Source organism: Jaculus jaculus, chromosome 4 (assembly GCF_020740685.1).
Source record: "Jaculus jaculus isolate mJacJac1 chromosome 4, mJacJac1.mat.Y.cur, whole genome shotgun sequence".
Lineage (NCBI taxonomy): Eukaryota > Metazoa > Chordata > Mammalia > Rodentia > Dipodidae > Jaculus > Jaculus jaculus.
The window spans coordinates 5,513,999-5,531,994 of NC_059105.1; the positions used below are offsets into that span (position 1 = coordinate 5,513,999).

Below are 17,996 nucleotides of genomic sequence, written 5' to 3' on the forward strand. Positions count from 1 at the left end.
TAGCCAATATCCTATCTAAGTTCCTTTCTTGTCTTGCTTTTAATGTCTGGAGTGGACTGCCTTATCTATGTCATTGTTATCACTGCCTGTTGACCGGGAGAAGTAAGGTCAAAAGGAGTATATCTCTGGGAAGCCTCCATCAAGCATTCTAAAAAGATAGAGGGAGGTTACTTTAGCCAGATTCATGGGGCGGCGAGCAGCCCCCCTGAGACCTGCCATCAGAGCCTGGTGGTAGACTGTCAGTTGCTCCCTACCTTCTGCTGAGTTGTAATTCCATTCAGGTCGGGTGAGAGGGAATCCCACATCAATCTCATTTGGGAGCTAGGTAGGCTGCTCATTTGGGCCTGATGCATGCTAGGGTCAGCGGGAGGACCAAAGGCTCATACGGTAGAATCAGGTCCTTCAGTTTCTAGTCCCTGCAGTGGGCCCATCTTCTCCTCCCTCAGCCAAAGCTGGAGCGGGGAGAGCAGGGGGCTAAGGTGGGGGAGATGGAATCGGGGCAGAGGGCCACTCGGGAGGGTCCTCTATTTCAGGATATATTTTGGGCTGAGCCGAGGGGTCTGTGGCCATTCGGCTTGGTTTTCTCGTGGCTTGTTGGGCCACTGCCAGGACTTGGGAGCCTGACCGTGGCGGGGGTGGATCCAGGGCTTGACCCATGCCGGGGGATCCATTATTAGGCTCTCCCAGACCAGGATGTATGGCTGTTGATCTGGGTGAGAATGGGTCCCTTCTGAAAAACAATATTCTTAACAGCAGAAATAATGGTTAGATCAAATGCTCCCTCTGGCAGCCACTCAAAGGAGCAGAAAGTCTGTTATTTACCTTTTTTTTTTTTTTTTTTTTTTTTTTACAGATAAGTCATGAGACTTACTTCTAACTTCAGAGAAATGAGATACCGTCAGAGTCAGGGGGGGTCGTCATAGTCTGTCCCATAATTAGAAACAAGAGTCCACAAACAAACACAAAATAGATACTGACAAAAAGAAACCAAAAATCCGTGACACCTCCGATGTGTCCAGAACAGAAAACCAAATGCAGTTTCAGATGGAAGATGCCTCTGTGGTTTCTCCTGAAGGAGAAATACACAATCTTCCTTTACCAGATAGGAGACTGTCAGCCACCCTGACTCTCCTCAGATCCTGGGGCGTCCCCCAGGATTGCAGCCTGTGGTCCTGCCAACCACCATTGTCAGGTCCTCACGGTCCTGAACAACAGCTGCCCAAACCGAAATTAAAACAGATCAGAGCAACAGAAATCACTCAAACACTCAGACAAACACTCAGACAAGCAGCGCTGCAGACATTTACATTGTTTACCTCCAAGGGGGTCTCTGGAGTCCTGGGTGGACGTGCAAATCCCTGGACGAGTCCTCAATTGAAAGACCCCCAGAGGGAGACCTTCACTCAAGTCTCGAGATAGCATGCACCCAAAGACACACAGGAGACCCAACTTGCTGCAAAAGCATGAGGCTTTACTCAGGAAACCAGAGCTCTGGGGTCGACACATATCTCACACAGGAGACAGAGGTGTTGACTCTTTGCCATTTTTTTCAGTAGTAAGTTTTTGATTTAATTCTTTACTAACCCTTTGTCATTTCTTGGGATGAATGTTAGGTCCATCAATCATAAACCATGGACATGTCTTATCAACAAAAATAAAAAACTGTATAAGATCCTTTTTCTTTACCCATATTCTTCGCTCTCTGAGAGAGGTTTTTAAATCCTTTATGAAAGAAGCCTCTTTAGACAATGAATGGCCCATCTTGATGGGATGGAATGAAGAGGGAAAACTTACCAGGTCTTGCCGTCTTCTTGGGCGGAGAAGCGGTGACCCCGGAGCTCATGTGCTGGGGGCTTTCCGTCCAGCAGGGGTCCGTGCCTCAAGCCGCCACGTTGGGCGCCCGTCGTCACCAGGGACGTTCTTTCTGGCTTCCAACAGGATACGTTCCCTCTCCTCGGTCGTGAAGAGGGTCTGGAGTAACTGCTGGCAATCGTCCCATGTGGGCTGGTGGGAGAAAACTAGGGATTCCATGAGTGCAGTTAATTTTGAGGGGTCCTCCGAGAAGGGAGGGTGGTTGGCCTTCCAATTATAAAGGTCTGCGGAGGAGAAAGGCCAATATTGTAGGGGTGGCAGAGGTCTCTGAGTTGGATCATCCCCTGGTAAGATCTGGGTTAAAGGTCCCTCCTCGGGGCCATCCAACATTAAACATAGTCCCTTCTCCCTCACATAGAGTTTGCCATTTTCCTTTCTTTATTTCAACAGATAAATTATGAGCTCAGCTCTTAATGTCAGTCCAGTGAGCTAAAGTCAAGTCCAAAGGGGTTGAGATAGTCTGTCCCATGTTGGAAGGGGAATAAAAGAGATAGGAGAACAAAAGGATCTGGAGAACACCGAGAACAAAGAGACAAAGGCGGCCCGATCGCTGCTCGAGTAAAAACGAAACTGAAGCAGATGGCGGCGAGCGGGACCCAGATGATGCTTCCCGACAGAGGCGAACTCGATCCGAGTTCTTCAGATAGGAGACAGAAAAACCTGTCTCCTGGGGGCAATCAGGAGCGTCCTCCAGATTGCTGGGTGGTGGTTCTCAGGCCCGTCAGCCCCAACTCAGAGCACCCAAAGGGAAGGCATCCAGATACTGAAACCGGTTGAAATCGAGAATTTTTCCAGAGGACAGATATAAAAGTACAGACATACACAGACAAGACGGGAGGCGCCTCTTACCTCTGAGGGGTCCTAGATGAGGTCTGGGGTCCTGTAGAGACTCCTGGCTGGCTCGCCAAATGTGGGGTTCCCCGGAGGGGTCCCCGCTCAGGGCTGTCTACGGGACCCCAAGAACACTCACGCAGGACGCTCTCAATGCAAACCGCACGAGGTTTATTGATTCCGATGCATCGGGGCTCAACACAGATTCCTCTCACAGGAGGAAAGGTGAAGAGCCCCTAGCCACGTGTTTGGTCAGCTTATAAAGGCTGAAAACTATAGGTATGCAGAGTCATAGGGGCTTTTCAGCCGTGGGTTCCCCTGATTGGGTGGGGCCCACGAGGCGGGCTCGTGAGGGTCCCTCTGATTGGGTAGGGCGTACAAAGGGCCAGGTCCTCATGGTATACTTTTTACAAAATGGAGGTAGTTGCATACTTTTTACAAAATGGAGGCAGTTGCAAAATGGCAGTTCTGTGATTCAGTGCAGTAGCAAGCAAGCCATATTACAGAAGCTTAAAAAGGCAAGTTAGCAAAGCAGCTAGAAAACAGAGCAGCAGAAATATGGCAACTTTTATCCTTTCAGGCACCGCTCTAAGTAGAGCAGACAGCCAAACAGCGTGGCCTGCCCTCATGGAGTTTACTCTTCAGGCCAGTGTTGTGTTTCTTTGCTTGAACTTCCCAACTAACTGTAGTTGCATAGTGATATTACTGCCTTACAGAAAAAGAGGTAAAGAAACCAGCAGAGTTCAGTAGCTCAGAGACCAAGGATTCCAAGGTGTCTGGGATTCATAGAGTTAATAATGACCAAATCCATTGCAGCAGAGATGAACAGAATATTCCAGATGTAATCAGCAAATGCTATCCCATCATACCCACTCTTCAAAAAATTCCCCAACCTGCCCCCAACACCTCAGCACTGAAGCAGAACAAAAATGAACCCAACATGGCTCAGGGAAATTTTGCAGAAGAGGGAGCGGAAAGAATGTCAGAGTCACATGTTGGGTCATGATTTGCAGAGACATTTATCATACCAATAACTGGGGGCTAACTCCACAATGCAAGACCCATTTTCATCAATAAGGAGGGTCCAATGGGAGGGTGTAGATCACAAATGAGCCTAAACAATGGTACCAAACTGCCTGTATTTACTGAAAAGAAAACTAATAAATTAAATTTAAAAAAAATTCCCCAACCTAAGTAATTGGCTCCTTGGGATAACCTTTTTGTTGAGACCACTAATGATTACAAAAGAAAGTCCCAGAAAACCCTCAGAATCTCAGGAAGGACAGAAACAAATGTCCTGATTTCTGGGCTGAGGAAGTAAATTAAAGATGGTAGAATTCAGTTTGTCCTTGACAGAATTTTTACATTGGTCAGCTCATTGTTGGAACCCCTGCTCCACAATCCAGCCATTGTGATCTCTACACTGAGTAGACCAAAACATTATCAAAGTAAATGAAAACAGCATTTACTAAACAGCAAAAGAATTCACTTTGTGAAAGAGTACAATGGACGGTAAGCTGGGTGTGACCAGGTAGCTACCTGTACCTGGATCCTGGAATTCCATCCAGTTACTTTGCTCTTCTGTGATAAATACCTGCTTGCAACCCCGCTACTCAATCTGGACCTCTGAAAGCCATAAAATAATATGTCCTAATATCTGCTATGGATTTCTTTAGGAAAATTCTTTCTTCATGATGGAACAAGATGTCATTAGTTTAGACAAATGCAGGTAAGTTAATGAAACAGCAGGGGAAAGAAATGGAGAGAGAGAGGGAAGGAGGCAGAGTAGAGTGAAGGAAAGAATTCTGATGAGAATTAGGAGAACTTGATTCAAAAATTGACCACATGATTTGAATCCACTTGTTGGAAATCTTGGCTTCCCTATATGCCCACCTTGGGATTATAATTATTAGATACTTTAATGAGAAAATATATAGGAAGACATTATCCTGGTAGCCAATTTTTAAATAAATATTTATTTATTTATTTGCAAGCAGAGAGAGACAGACAGAAAGAGCGGGCATGTCCGAGCCTCCAGCCACTGAAAACAAACTCAGCTGTATGTGCCACTGTACATCTGGGTTTACGTGGGTCCTGGGGAATCAAAGCCCGGGTGTTAGGCTTTGCAGGCAGACTCTTCAGTTGCTGAGCCAGCTCTCCAGCCCCATCAGTTTTTATTCCCTATAAACTATCTCAGAAGTTAACCAAAATAAAGACCACCAAAACTGTGGTTTGATCTCAAACATGAAGGAGTAATAAACTGTCCTGAGCTCACATGAAAAAGGAAATGTTTTCAAGTATAACTACCAAAAAATAAGATTAGTTTTATTTGTTACTTCTTTGTTTTTTTTTTCCTCTGTGCAGTGACTAATGAGATATTCTTGTACTTTATGTCTAAAGTTTGAACTTCATAAAATATTTTGCTAGCAAAGAGTATGAAGAATTAACTACCTGCCCCATTTGAGCAGTGTGAAACTGTAGGATTTCAGAATGGCCTGGTCATGATGAAAAATGAAGTCTTAGAAGTGATGTTCCCAACATAATTGTCACCAGCAAGAAAGTCTAAGGGGATGGGAAAAGTCAAATCTTATCCAGTTAATTATTTTAACTGAAGAATTATAAATTCCTTCAAGACTGGAGACACTGAACAAACATCTCAGGTATCCGTCATGTGACCAGTAAAATTCTAGACAAGAATGTTCTGGTGGAGAGATAAATGGATAGACAAGCAAATGCTATTCAATGTGTTAAAACATTTCAGAATCAGTGCAAAGTAGAATGGGCAGATACAATACTCTGCTCATTTTCAAGTTCTTTCATGACCACGAGTCATTAGTGAGCCACGATCCAGGTGTACTTAGATACCAGACTGATCACTTCTAAGTTCTTTCCTGACCTTATGTCATGTCACCAGTGATCCACAAGCCAGCGGTGAACTTCGGACCAAGCATGTACCAGCCCATTGCTTATCATTGACCAGTCGCTACTCATTACCATGTGTGTGAGAACACTCAAGAAATGAACCTCTCTCCAGGAATAACGAAGGAGGAGGCCACTGACAGGCGTATTCACCTAGTAAATGTTTAGACCAGTTGTTCCTCACACACTTTCCCATTTCAGCAGCAGCCGGATGAAGCATTATGTTTTCATAAGACGTGTAGAAATAATTGCATTTTATTTATCCAAAATGCCAAAACGTTATAAACATCACTTAATCTCCAATTTGTTTTCAGTTGACTAGCCATGAATTGCCTCAGAACTTCCCCAAGTGACTCCTGGATTTATCCCACTGTGATACTCTGCTTATATGGGTATTTCTCCATGATGAGGCCTTCAGAACCATTTCTTATCCCATATTTGTCTGTACCAAATAAAAATCTAACTAGCACGCAGGTAAGTTAATATGCATATATATCTGGTGGGTTTAGATTTTATAGTACTTGTAAAAGAACATGGGGTTCTAGTCAACATGAAATAAGAATGCTCTGACTTCAGTGAGTCCCATTTTCACAGTGTTTACCATATAATACAAATACTTTTGATACTGGTGTAAACAAGTCCATGCTCCCAACCATAGAAATGTTATACACACGTGTATATACAGTATATAATACTTGGTAATGCTAATAAATTACTCTTACTGCCCTACATATTTACTGATGTTTATCATAATCTTAGAGTGTACTTCTACTTATCAAAATAAAAAATTTTTAAAAAAGGGCTGGAAAGATGGCTTCGTGGGTATAAGCATGAAGATCTAAGTTCAGATCCCCAATATCCACATAAAAGCTGGGCATGTTAGTGTGTGCCTAAAATATCTGTGTTGGGAGGTTGAAGCAGGAGAATCCCTAGAGCTCGCTGGCTAGATACTCTGGCTGAACTGGTAGTCTACGTTCAGTGAGACACCCTGTCTCAAAAATAAATAAATAAATAAATAAATGTGACATAAGATTGAGAAAGATACCTGATAGCAGCCTGTGGCCTCCACATGCATATGCACACACATGGCCACACACATAAAAACATACATACACATACACCTCCACATGCAATAAGAAAGTTTATTGTATAATGGTGTACCATATTACACCATCATCAGCCCATATGGCTAGTATTTGAACATCTTATGTTTACTACCTGTCTTGATTACATCATTTTCTCTTGTGTTTAGTTTATATTTTGGTTATAGTGGCCCTAGGAATAATAGAGCCATGTATTTACCATCTAGTCTGTCTGGGTTTGGGTAAGCATACTCTGAGGTTTGCAGTGAAGAATATTTTCCAGTAACACTTTTTTTGGAGCACATCCTTGTTGTTAAGCAACACAAAACTGTTTCTTTAGGGATAGGGCTTAGTTAAAAAAAACTAAAACTATTTAGCAGCAGAGACATTAATAGATTTATCTCCCCATGTTTTTCCCCCTAGAAGATCAAATTCCCTTACTTAAAAATCTCTCTCTCAGGCTGGAGAAATGGCTTAGCAGTTAAGGCATTTGCCCACCAAAGCGAAAGGATCCCCGTTCTATTCTCCAGGACCCACATAAGCCAGAGGCACAAGGGGAACATGTGTCTGGAGTTCATTTTCGGTGGCTAGAGACCCTGGAGCACCCTTCTCATTCTCATGCTCCCCCCCCCTCTCAAATAAATAAATAAATAGCTGGGTGTGGTGGCACACACCTTTAATCCCAGCCCTCAGGAGGCAGAGGTAGGAGGATCACTGTGAATTCAAGGCCACCCTGAGGCTACATAGTGAATTCCAGGTCAGCCTGAGCTAGAGTGAGACCCTGCCTCAAAAAAAAAAAAAAAACAACCTCTCTCTCTCCCTCTCTTTCTCTGTATAATAAACTTGAAAACATAAGTGTGCCAAATTACCCTGAACTGATTTTCATGGAAACACTTTGTAGAGTCTCGCTTCACCAGAAAGGCTAATTGGTGCTACACTGTGGGTGGGGAGGTAGCAAGGTCAGAAAGAAAAGCTTGTTTTGTACAATCACATAGGGAAAACTGCTTCAGACTTTCTTGGATAGAAGCATGTCACACTTAAGACAGAGGACAGCGATGGAGCCACAATCAGCTCAACCAACCATGTGGGTGCACGCAGTGCAAGCAAGAGTGTAGACGCCCCTCAAACATCGGCTTCATTCTGAGCCTGTCTGCTTTCCTCAGCAACCCCTTATGTGGAGAGACGTCCCGTGATTCAGGAGGCTTCCATTCTCCTTCATTATGACCCTGAAGAGTATAACTTCTTCAGTCCTTTCTGTCTGTGAAAATTGAGCTCGCAGTGAGAAGATCCACCTTAAACTGAGGCTAAGTGGAGCAAGTGGAGAAAAGTCAGTAGACATGGGAGGCGTGGGAGGAGGTCGGCAGCATAGCAAATCGGAGCAGGAAGAAAATGGAATGTGCTTCTCATTCCCACTGGCAATTTGTCAGTCATTTGCTCTTTCTGCCATGGTTGGTATTCATCCTGGCTTCAAGGGGCTTCAAATTTGTGACATAGTGATGTATCCGATAGAGAGAGCTTGTCCTCACTACTATCTGGTATTATCTTTGGACAAGAAGAGAATGACACTTTTGTTCATTTGAAGCAGAGTCTCACTCTATCCCAGGCTGACCTGGAACTCACTCAGTAGCCCTGTCTGGGCTCAAACTCATGGTGATTCTCCTCCAGCTTTCCAAGTACTGGCATTAAAAGTATGAGGCACCATATCTACCTATAGGGCTGGCATTGTTTAAGAACTTTTTGTTTGTTTGTTTTGGTTTTTTGAGGTAGCGTCTCACTGTAGCTCAGGCTGACCTGGAATTCACTATGTAGTCTCAGGGTGGCCTCGAACTCATGGTGGTCCTTCTACCTTTGCCTCCCAAGTGCTGGGATTAAAGACATGCTCCACCACGCCTGGCTTAAGAATATTTTTAAGAACTGTAAATGAATTTAAGTGAGCTCGCAAGATGGCTCAGCAGTTAATGTGCTTCCTGTGCAAGCATAGGGACCTGAGACTGCCTGAGTTCAAACCTCCAGATCCCATATAAGCAGCTAGGCATGACCACTTACATCTGTAACCTCAGTCCTGTGGGGGGAAAGAGAGCAGAGGATCACCAGAGCTCCAAAATGGCTCCAAAATCAGTAAGAGAGTCCATCACATGAAGAAACAGACAGGTAAGTGGTGGAAGGAGACATCTAACTTCTTTTTTACACCTGTCACAGGCAAGCCCACAAGGCACACACAATCTGTACATATTATTTACTCTTAATATATAGATCAATTATGTTTATTGTCCCTATATATTCTTTTATCTATTTATTTTTATTTTTATTTTATTTTTATTTATTTGAGAGTGACAGACACAGAGAGAAAGACAGATAGAGGGAGAGAGAGAGAATGGGCGCACCAGGGCTTCCAGCCTCTGCAAACGAACTCCAGACGCGTGCGCCCCCTTGTGCATCTGGCTAATGTGGGACCTGGGGAACCGAGCCTCAAACCAGGGTCCTTAGGCTTCACAGGCAAGCGCTTAACCGCTAAGCCATCTCTCCAGCCCTTATTTTTATTTTTGGTTTTTCAAGGTAGGGTCTCACTCTGGCTCAGGCTGACCTGGAATTCACTATGTAGTCTCAGGGTGGCCTCGAACTCTTGGTGGTCCTCCTACCTCTGCCTCCCGAGTGCTGGGATTAAGGGTGTACACCACCATGCCTGGCTCCCTATATATTCTTTTATATCCAAGCATATAAATTACTTGGAGTTCCCTCCCACTTGTCCTTGTTGGGTTTTCAGTTGGAAAGTCACTACTTTTTCTTAATATCTTCTTGAAAATCAGCTTTTGATTATATTTACCATGATATGAAGACTGCTTGGCTGCACGTGAACGTGGCGTGCAAAGCGCATGTCTCGGATGTGCTGTGCCTGCAGTCACCGTGTGCATCGACTTTGCAGATCACAAATGAGGTCCTTCCCGTTTGGACGTATTCCTACCTGGTGCTGCTGTTCCCCGTGTTTGTCCTCACGGACTACCTCCGCTACAAGCCCGTCATCGTCCTGCAAGGCATTAGCTTCGTGGTCACCTGGCTGCTGCTCTTGTTTGGCCAAGGGGTCATGGCCATGCAGGTGGTCGAGTTCGTCTTCGGGATGGTCTCGGCCACGGAGGTGGCCTACTATGCCTATATATACAGTGTGGTGAGCCCTGAGCACTATCAGAGGGTTAGCGGCTACTGCCGAAGCGTCACGCTTGTGGCCTACACAACGGCCTCGGTGCTGGCCCAACTCCTGGTGTCCCTTGGAAACCTGTCATACTTTTACCTCAACGTCATAAGCTTGGTGTCTGTCTCCATGGCTTTCCTTTTCTCACTCTTTCTACCAATGCCTAAGAAGAGCATGTTTTTCCATGCAAAGCCCAAGAGAGAAACTCCTGAAAAGCCACCAGAACAGGACCCTGTCCCCCAGGAAACTTGGCAGGGTCAAAAGTCATCTTACCAAGAACCAGTCACCATTCTGGGGAACCTGGAGGACGGCGAGAAGAGCAGCCCAGCACATGAGGCTGTGAGGGTCTTTGCGCAGTGGTTCCAAGACCTGAAGGAGTGCTACTCGTCAGAGCGCCTGCGGTACTGGTCCCTGTGGTGGGCTTTGGCCACTGCAGGTTTTAACCAAGTTTTAAACTATGTTCAAATCCTGTGGGAGTACAAGGCACCCTTCCAGGACTCTGAAGTCTACAATGGGGCGGTAGAAGCAACCGCAACTTTTGGAGGTAAGCCAGCATCTCTGTGTTGTCCTTGGTGGGGCTGCCCTCTGTGGGTGGTACGTCAGCTCCGATTCCGTTTCATGATTAAGACCAGTATTTAATGTGCCCTGTTCTTTCAGAATTATTTTCATTTTTTTTAAGTTTGGTAAGTTCACTAATTTTGGTTGAAAGATGAATGACATCAATGGAACTTTATTATCTTTTCTTTGGGGTGTTTGTGTGTGTGTGTGTGTGTGTGTGTGTGTCTGCTTGTATGTGTGCATGAGTGTGAGTGTGCACGTGGAGGGCAGAGGATAACCTCAAGTGTCAGTTCTCAAGTACCATCAGATATTGCCCACCTATTCTAAGAAAAGAAAATGGAGAGCGCATCCCCCCCACGGTCTGGAATTCCCCATGCAGCAAGCCCCAGGGGTCCAGCTGCCTCCACCGCCCCAGCACGGGCACTACAAACCCACTTACCCACATGCCAGCTTTTACATGGGATCTAGACATCAAACTCAGCTCCTCATGCTTTCAAGGCAAGCACTTTAGCGAATGGGCGATCTCTGTGGCCCTCTTTTATCTTTTAAATTTATTTGTTTGTTACGTTTTCCTTTAGGTATATATTGTATGTGGACCACATGTCCTCCGCCACTGCCATATCTCTTTCCTTCGCCTCCCCGTCCAATTAGCCCCTTTGCCACTACATAGCTTTAGTTCTGTTTCATGTCATACATACACATGTGATTTTACATGTCTATATAATATCTAGGAACCACAAGTAAGAGAAACCATACAATATTTGTCATTCTGAGACTGCCTTAATTTGCATAATGTAATTATCTCCAGTTGCATCCATTTTCCTGCAAACTATATAACTTTTGTTCATCTTTACAACTAAAATAAAAATCCGTGGGTACTGCATTTTTTCCATCCATCCTTCTGTTGTTGGTCACGAGTTATTGTGAATGTTGCTGTAATAAACATTGATCCACAAGTATCTCCATAATATGCACTTTCAGTCCTTGGGGTAAAGATGAGCGGGTCACGCAGAAGATCTGCTATTAGTTTTTTGAGAACCCTCCATGCTGACTTCTACAGCGGCTGGACTAGCTTACATCCCTGCCAGCAGTGTGTGAGCCCTCTGTTGCCCACATCCTCACCAGCATTGTTCAGTGTTTCTTTGCGACTGTCATTCTATTGGGGTGAAATAGAATCTTGATGTAGTCTTAATTCGCACCTTTCTGATGGCAAGTGAGGTTGAATATTTTTTCACATTTTTAGACATTCGCATTTCCTGTTTTGAGAACTGTTCATTTCACTAGTCCATTTATTCACTGGGCTGTTTGATTTTCTAGACATTAATCCTCTGTCAGATGTATAGCTAGCAATGATTTTTCTCCTGCAAGCTCTCCTTGCTCATTTAACTCTGTTCTTTGTTGCATAGAATTTTTTTTTAATTTCATGAGGTTTCATTTGTTGATTGTTGGCCTTACTTCCTGAGTGACTAGAATCAAGACTGTTTTAAAGGTAAAAATAGACATAAGCAAGATTTTATAATTTATTTTAGAAAATAAATGAAAGTTTACAAAATCTCACCAAGAGGGTCTTGTTAATGACCTTTAACAACCCTCAGCTGAACACCAACAATTTTCAATAGTAGCTTTTTTATGCAGTTTCAGGAAGGAATGGAATAGACGTGAGTCAAGATTCTACCATCAAAGGAATATCTGTCTTTGAAGCTTAATTCACAATAAATATTTATATCTTAGTAGACTGAAACTTAAATGTCAAATGAGACTTTGAAGGTGTTTTCTTAGGAAATGGTAATTTTCCACACCCTCATCTACAGAAAGCTTCAGAAAAATCACATAGTCTCTTTTGCCGTCTCCCTTTTAGGAGGCTCCAAATCAATGCCTGAAATGCAAGACTATGCCAAAAATTGAAATAATTGCCCCCTAAATTCCTAATTCTTGGGGGAAAAACTAACCCTTTCTTAGAGTTAGCTCTTTAATAGGCCACATGAGGGGAAATTGATTGAATTATCAGTAATTTGAAACCTAAATGCCTTTCATCTTGTTAAAAAGAATCTTAATTCCCAATCCCAATTACTGTCAGTTAATCAGTATAGGCCTTTTCACCCAAAGCCTCAAGAAAAATAGGTCAGCTGTGCATGGTGGCATGTATCTGTGCCCCCAACTATTCAGGAAGCTAAGCCAGGAGGAACATTTGAATCCAGAAGTTCAAGTCCAGCCAGGATAACATGACTCCCCTATGAGAAAGAATCAGATTATATTTCAAGTACTTTAAAAAACATCCAAAGTAAGATGAGGCCTGGAAAGATAGCTCAGCAGTTAAGGCACGTGCTTGCAAAGCCTGGTGGCCAGAGTTTGATTCCCCATTACCCAGTCAAAGCGAGATGCACAAAGTGGCACATGCATGTGGAGTTGGATTGTAGCACAAGAGACCTGCCATGTCCATTTTCTCTCTCTCTTCTTGCTTATAAACAAATAAATTAAAAATTTTTTTAAAGTGAGATGAAGGGGCTAGGAAGACGAAACAGTAAGGAAAGTGCTTCACATGTGAGAATCTGAGTTTCAGTTCCCAGCACCTATGTAAACTGCCAAGTGTGGTGGCACGCTCCTGTAATCCCTGAGACTGGGCGGTGGAGACTACAGGATTCATGAGCCTAGCTGGCTTCCATGTTTTGCCCAGTTGGTGAGCTGTGGATTCAATGAGAAACCCTGTCCCAAAAGGTAATGTGGAAAATGATCAAGTATAACACCCGATGTCAACCTCTGGCTCCACATGCACACTTGTACACACAGGTACACCTACACGTAGGAGTGTGCACACACACTCATGCACATCGCATATACACAGAAAAAAGTGAGATGAATGCTAGTGATAAAAACTTAATATATGTAAAATATAGTGTTAATGATAATAAAAAAAACTCAACCTAATTTAAGTGGTACCCATCATCAGAAACCTACAATTAAAAAAATAATTATTAAGCAGAAGTAATGAGAACAGGTACATTCCCAGGGCATTTACTTCATTAAAAAAAAATCCTGAATGTTCTTTAGGTGCTTGGGATCTCTGTATTATTTGTCCCACACTACTGTGTTTAGGATATTTCTGGCCCCTCTACCTAACATCGTATCTGGTACATAATCAATACTAATTAAAAGTATGACCATTAGGACTGGAGAAATGGCTTAGCAGTTAAGTGCTTGCCTGTGAAGCCTAAGGACCAAGATTCAAGGCTCGATTCCCCAGGACCCACATTAGCCAGACGCACAAGGGGGCGCACACGACTGGAGTTCGTTTGCAGTGTCTAGAGGCCCTGGTGCACCCATTCTCTCTCTCTCTCTCTCTCTCTCTCTCTCTCTCTCTCTCTCTCTCTCTCCCTCTTTCTTTCTCTGTCACTCTAAAATAAATAAATAAAAATGAACAAAAAAAAATTTTAAAGGTATGACAGTTAAATGACTGGAAAAAAACAGGAAGTAAAAAAAGAAAACCTGGCTGAAAAAAAAAAAATCTTTCCTAAATCTTGATTCAAATGGATGTCATGGTCTTTGTGAAAGCAGTATATTCATCTTTTAGAATTGCCCAAGATCTGGGATTTGGGGTGTGTGTGTGTGTGTGTGTTTTGTTTTTCTTAGTGTGTTGCTATTTCCTACATACAAAGTCAATATGTTTGACCTTCCTGGGTCTTTATTTTCAGGGGCTGTGGCTGCCTTCGCAGTGGGTTATGTCAAGGTCAACTGGGACCTGCTAGGAGAGCTTGCTCTGGCGGTCTTCTCAGTGATCAATGCAGGCTCTCTGCTTCTTATGCATTACACACTCAACATCTGGGTGTGCTACACTGGCTATTTGATATTCAAGTCCAGCTACATGCTTCTTATCACCATTGCAGTGTAAGTTTTACTAACCATTCCTTTCCATTCCTTCTGTTCTCCTAAAGTTCCTCTGAGAACTTCAGAGAGATCTTATTCAGTCATGGTATTAACTGTATATTGAATTAAATTCAACAAAACCATCTTTTTATTTAACTATTTGCTCTCTGAATATTGCTAAGATTAATCATCAAGGAAAAAAGCTGATACATTATAAACTAAAAGCACTAAAAGTGTTGGTTTATGAGATTTTTTAAATATTTTTTGCTTATTTTTTATTTCTATTTATTTACTTGAGAGCAACAGAGAGAGAAAGAGGCAGATGGAGAGAGCGAATGGTTGTGCCAGGGCTTCTAGCCACTGCAAACGAACTCCAGATGCGTGCACCCCCTTGTGCATCTGGCTAACATGGGTCCTGGGGAATCCAGCCTCAAACTGGGGTCCTTAGGCTTCACAGGCAAGCGCTTAACTGCTAAGTCATCTCTCCAGCCCTTTATGAGATTTTTATCTTCCAACAATGTCCATAATAAGGTATGGTGTGATTCTATTTTAAATGCTTACATTTGGATTTCATCCCTCATTTCATTAACTGCTTGAGTAATAAACACATGCTTTTCTATGAACAAAATATTCTCAGGAAAGTTATAAAAAGTTGGATGGGGGAAAAGTAGATGCAAAGATTCAGCTGTGCTTGTCTGTGGAACTGTATGAAGGATTCAGAGTTTGCTTCAACATCTGCAACTGCTTTTTTAGGGAATTTTAAAATAAATTATTAAAAACCATTTGGCTCTCTTATAAGTCAAGTTAAAGCTGACTACAAGAAATTTGCTTGGGGAGCTGGGGAAGTGGTTCAGTTGGGAGAGAGCTTACGCAGCCTGCAGGAAGCCCTGGGTTCAATCTCAGGCATTGCACACATTGGCCATGATGACAGACGCCTGTAATCCTAGCACTTAGGAAGTGGCAGATCAGAAGTCCAAGGGGATCCTTGGCTACGTAGCAAGTCTGAGGCCTATGTGGGCTACATAGACCATGCCCATGAAGTGAAGGACATTCGCTTTAGTGTAAACCAAAACAACGAGAGACATTTGAACTTTAAGCTTCATGAAAAAAGTGGAGATAAGATTTATCAACTGCTGTTTCTAATTTGTGAAAAACATGTTTGAGAAACAGTTGGCAAAATATAGAAAATGAGCCACAGGGAAAATATCATGGGAAAATGAAGATGTAACTACTTAGCAAGCTAACTCTTTTTTTGTTTTGTTTTGTTTTGTTTTTGTTTTTCGAGGTAGGGTCTCACTCTAGCTCAGGCTGACCAGGAATTCACTATGGAGTCTCAGGGTGGCCTCGAACTCATGGCAATCCTCCTATCTCTGCCTCCCAAGTGCTGGGGTTAGAGGCATGCACCACCACGCCCAACTCAAGCTAACAATTGTTTTCATTGAAATGTCTTGGTTTAATGCATCAACCTCATGTATGTAGCTTCATTTTTTAAGATTAGGATTGAAATGTAGAATGACATTAATAATAATAAGCTAGGAATGGTGGTGCATGTCTTTAATCTCAGTACAGAAGAGGTTGAGGTAGGAGGATTTCTGTGAGTTTGAGACCAGCCTTGGGCTATAGAGTGAGTTCCAGGTCTGCCTGGACTAGAGTAAGATCCTGCCTTGAAAAAAAAAAAAAGTAAAATAAGCCAGTAAAAATTCACTGCAAACATATATAAAATCAGCTAGTATTCAATATTCACATTACAAGAACTTAAGTTCTAGAAAACACTGGGTAGTATGGGAAGAATTTATCATGCTGCCCTTAATCTGGCATTTCACAATATTTAATTTCTTTACTTCACATGTTTGCCTGTGCTGGAAGAGAGTAAGATAAGATATACCATAATACTGTTTTCTCTTCAATTTCTCCTTTAAGATAAGAATTTGGGGCTGGAAGGATTGCTTAGTAGTTAAGACATTTGACTGCAAAGCCAAAGGACCCACATAAGCCAGATGCACAAGGGGGCGCACCCATCTGGAGTTCATTTGTAGTCGCTGGAGGCCCTGGTGCACCCATTCTCTCTCTCTCTCTCTCTCTCTCTCTCTCTCTCTCTCTCTCTCTCTCTCCCCCTCTTTTTCTGTCAAATAAATAAATTTTTTTAAAAGATAAGAATTTGATATGTGTTGTGGTTAAATGTGCTTATTGGACATTAATGACAGGTTTCAGATTGTGGTGAACCTGAGCGTGGAACGCTACGCCCTGGTATTTGGCATGGACACCTTCATTGCCTTGGTGATTCAGACCATCATGACTGTGATTGTGGTCGACCAGAGAGGCCTTAACCTGCCAATCAGCATTCAGGCAAGCTGCAGTACTTCCGTGTTCCTACTCGTGTGGTAACTGGCTACGTGGAATAACTAGGTTGCCTCAGGGTGTCTCGGTCCCTAAACTTGCAACATCTAAGTATCTTGGATTCTTTAATTAGGCAGATTTTAAAATATATACTTCCTTAATTGCATCATAACACCAAGTTAGTTTTGAACAATTATCGCAACTTCATTCACATTTACTTGGGGGAGGCAGGTAAGAAGCAACCTGTTTCTAACAGTCATTTTTAGAGACACAGCATTATATCTACAAATACACAGATGGACCAGAACAATTTAGGGGCACAGAGTTTCCCACTGTTGGTGACGAAGCTAGGATTTGAACCAAATCATTGTGCTCCAAGTCCAGTGACCCTTAGTCACTGCATTGATTACATAAAAAAAAAAAAAGTTATAAGAGAGAAAGAAAGAATTGGTGTGCCAGGGCCTCCAGCCACTGCAATGAAACTCCAGATGCATGTACCACCTTGTGTGCACACATCACCTTGTGCATCTGGCTTATGTGGGTTCTGGGGAGTCGAACCTGGGTCCTTAGGCTTCGCAGGCAAGCACCTTAACTGCTAAGCCATCTCTCCAGCCCTGATTAAACTTTTGTACATGGTTCTTCTAAGATAGATGAAGGTCCTGACCAATCTAAATGACCTAGATTAAATTCTGGGGCTCCCCTACCCATAATCCAGGCAAATTGTTTATTAGTGACATAGGTGGTCAGAGCCGATATTTGCTAATTATTTGTTTTTCTTCAGTTTTTAGTGTATGGAAGTTACTTTGCAGTCATTGCTGGAATCTTCCTAATAAGAAGCATGTACATTCTCTACTCAGCCAAGTGCCGAAAGGAAGTTCAGAGCCCTGCTGCAATTCAGAGGCTGGCCAAAGAGGAGATACAAACTGTGTCCACCAAGCTCTGACCTGGTCACATCAACTCCAACACTGTGAGTCAGTTAACAAGGGACAGGATTTTGAGATGGACGCGCCTTTTTTTTTTTTTTTTTTTTTTTGCCAAATGCTATCATACTCCACCAGTGCGGATCCCAGCAGGCCTTTACAAAACCACAAAGCCAAACCCCAGCTTTGGACCAGAGGTCTGTAATGACCAGTGGAACTGCATGCAGTCCTTATGGCCCAACACGGTGAGACCACCCACAGGGGCCTCCATGGATAGCAATAACCAGAGAAATCTGGTTCCGATCAAAGTGAATGGCTGCAGAAACAAGCCGTGAGGAACCCAGTTTGGAGTTGGGTTCCCATTCGTGAGCAGAGATGGTAACAGTGCTGGCTCAGGCTCAGCTTGGATGCCAGCCTGCTCTAACTAGG

The 17,996-nt window shown here is 43.2% G+C and overlaps 1 protein-coding gene across 3 annotated transcripts in view; it reads left to right on the forward strand.

Moving 5' to 3' along the window:
- Slc19a3 (solute carrier family 19 member 3) overlaps window positions 1-17,664 on the forward strand; it is a 37,517-nt gene extending 19,853 nt beyond the window's left edge. For all 3 annotated transcript variants that reach the window (XM_045147935.1, XM_045147936.1, XM_045147937.1), the window contains exons 2-6: window positions 5,937-6,096; window positions 9,628-10,435; window positions 14,139-14,331; window positions 16,515-16,656; window positions 17,429-17,664. In XM_045147935.1, coding sequence (XP_045003870.1) covers window positions 5,947-6,096; window positions 9,628-10,435; window positions 14,139-14,331; window positions 16,515-16,656; window positions 17,429-17,590 — 1,455 coding nt within the window. In that variant the 5' untranslated portion in view covers window positions 5,937-5,946 and the 3' untranslated portion in view covers window positions 17,591-17,664. The remainder of the gene's footprint in view (window positions 1-5,936; window positions 6,097-9,627; window positions 10,436-14,138; window positions 14,332-16,514; window positions 16,657-17,428) is intronic.
- Window positions 17,665-17,996: the final 332 nt, after the last annotated feature.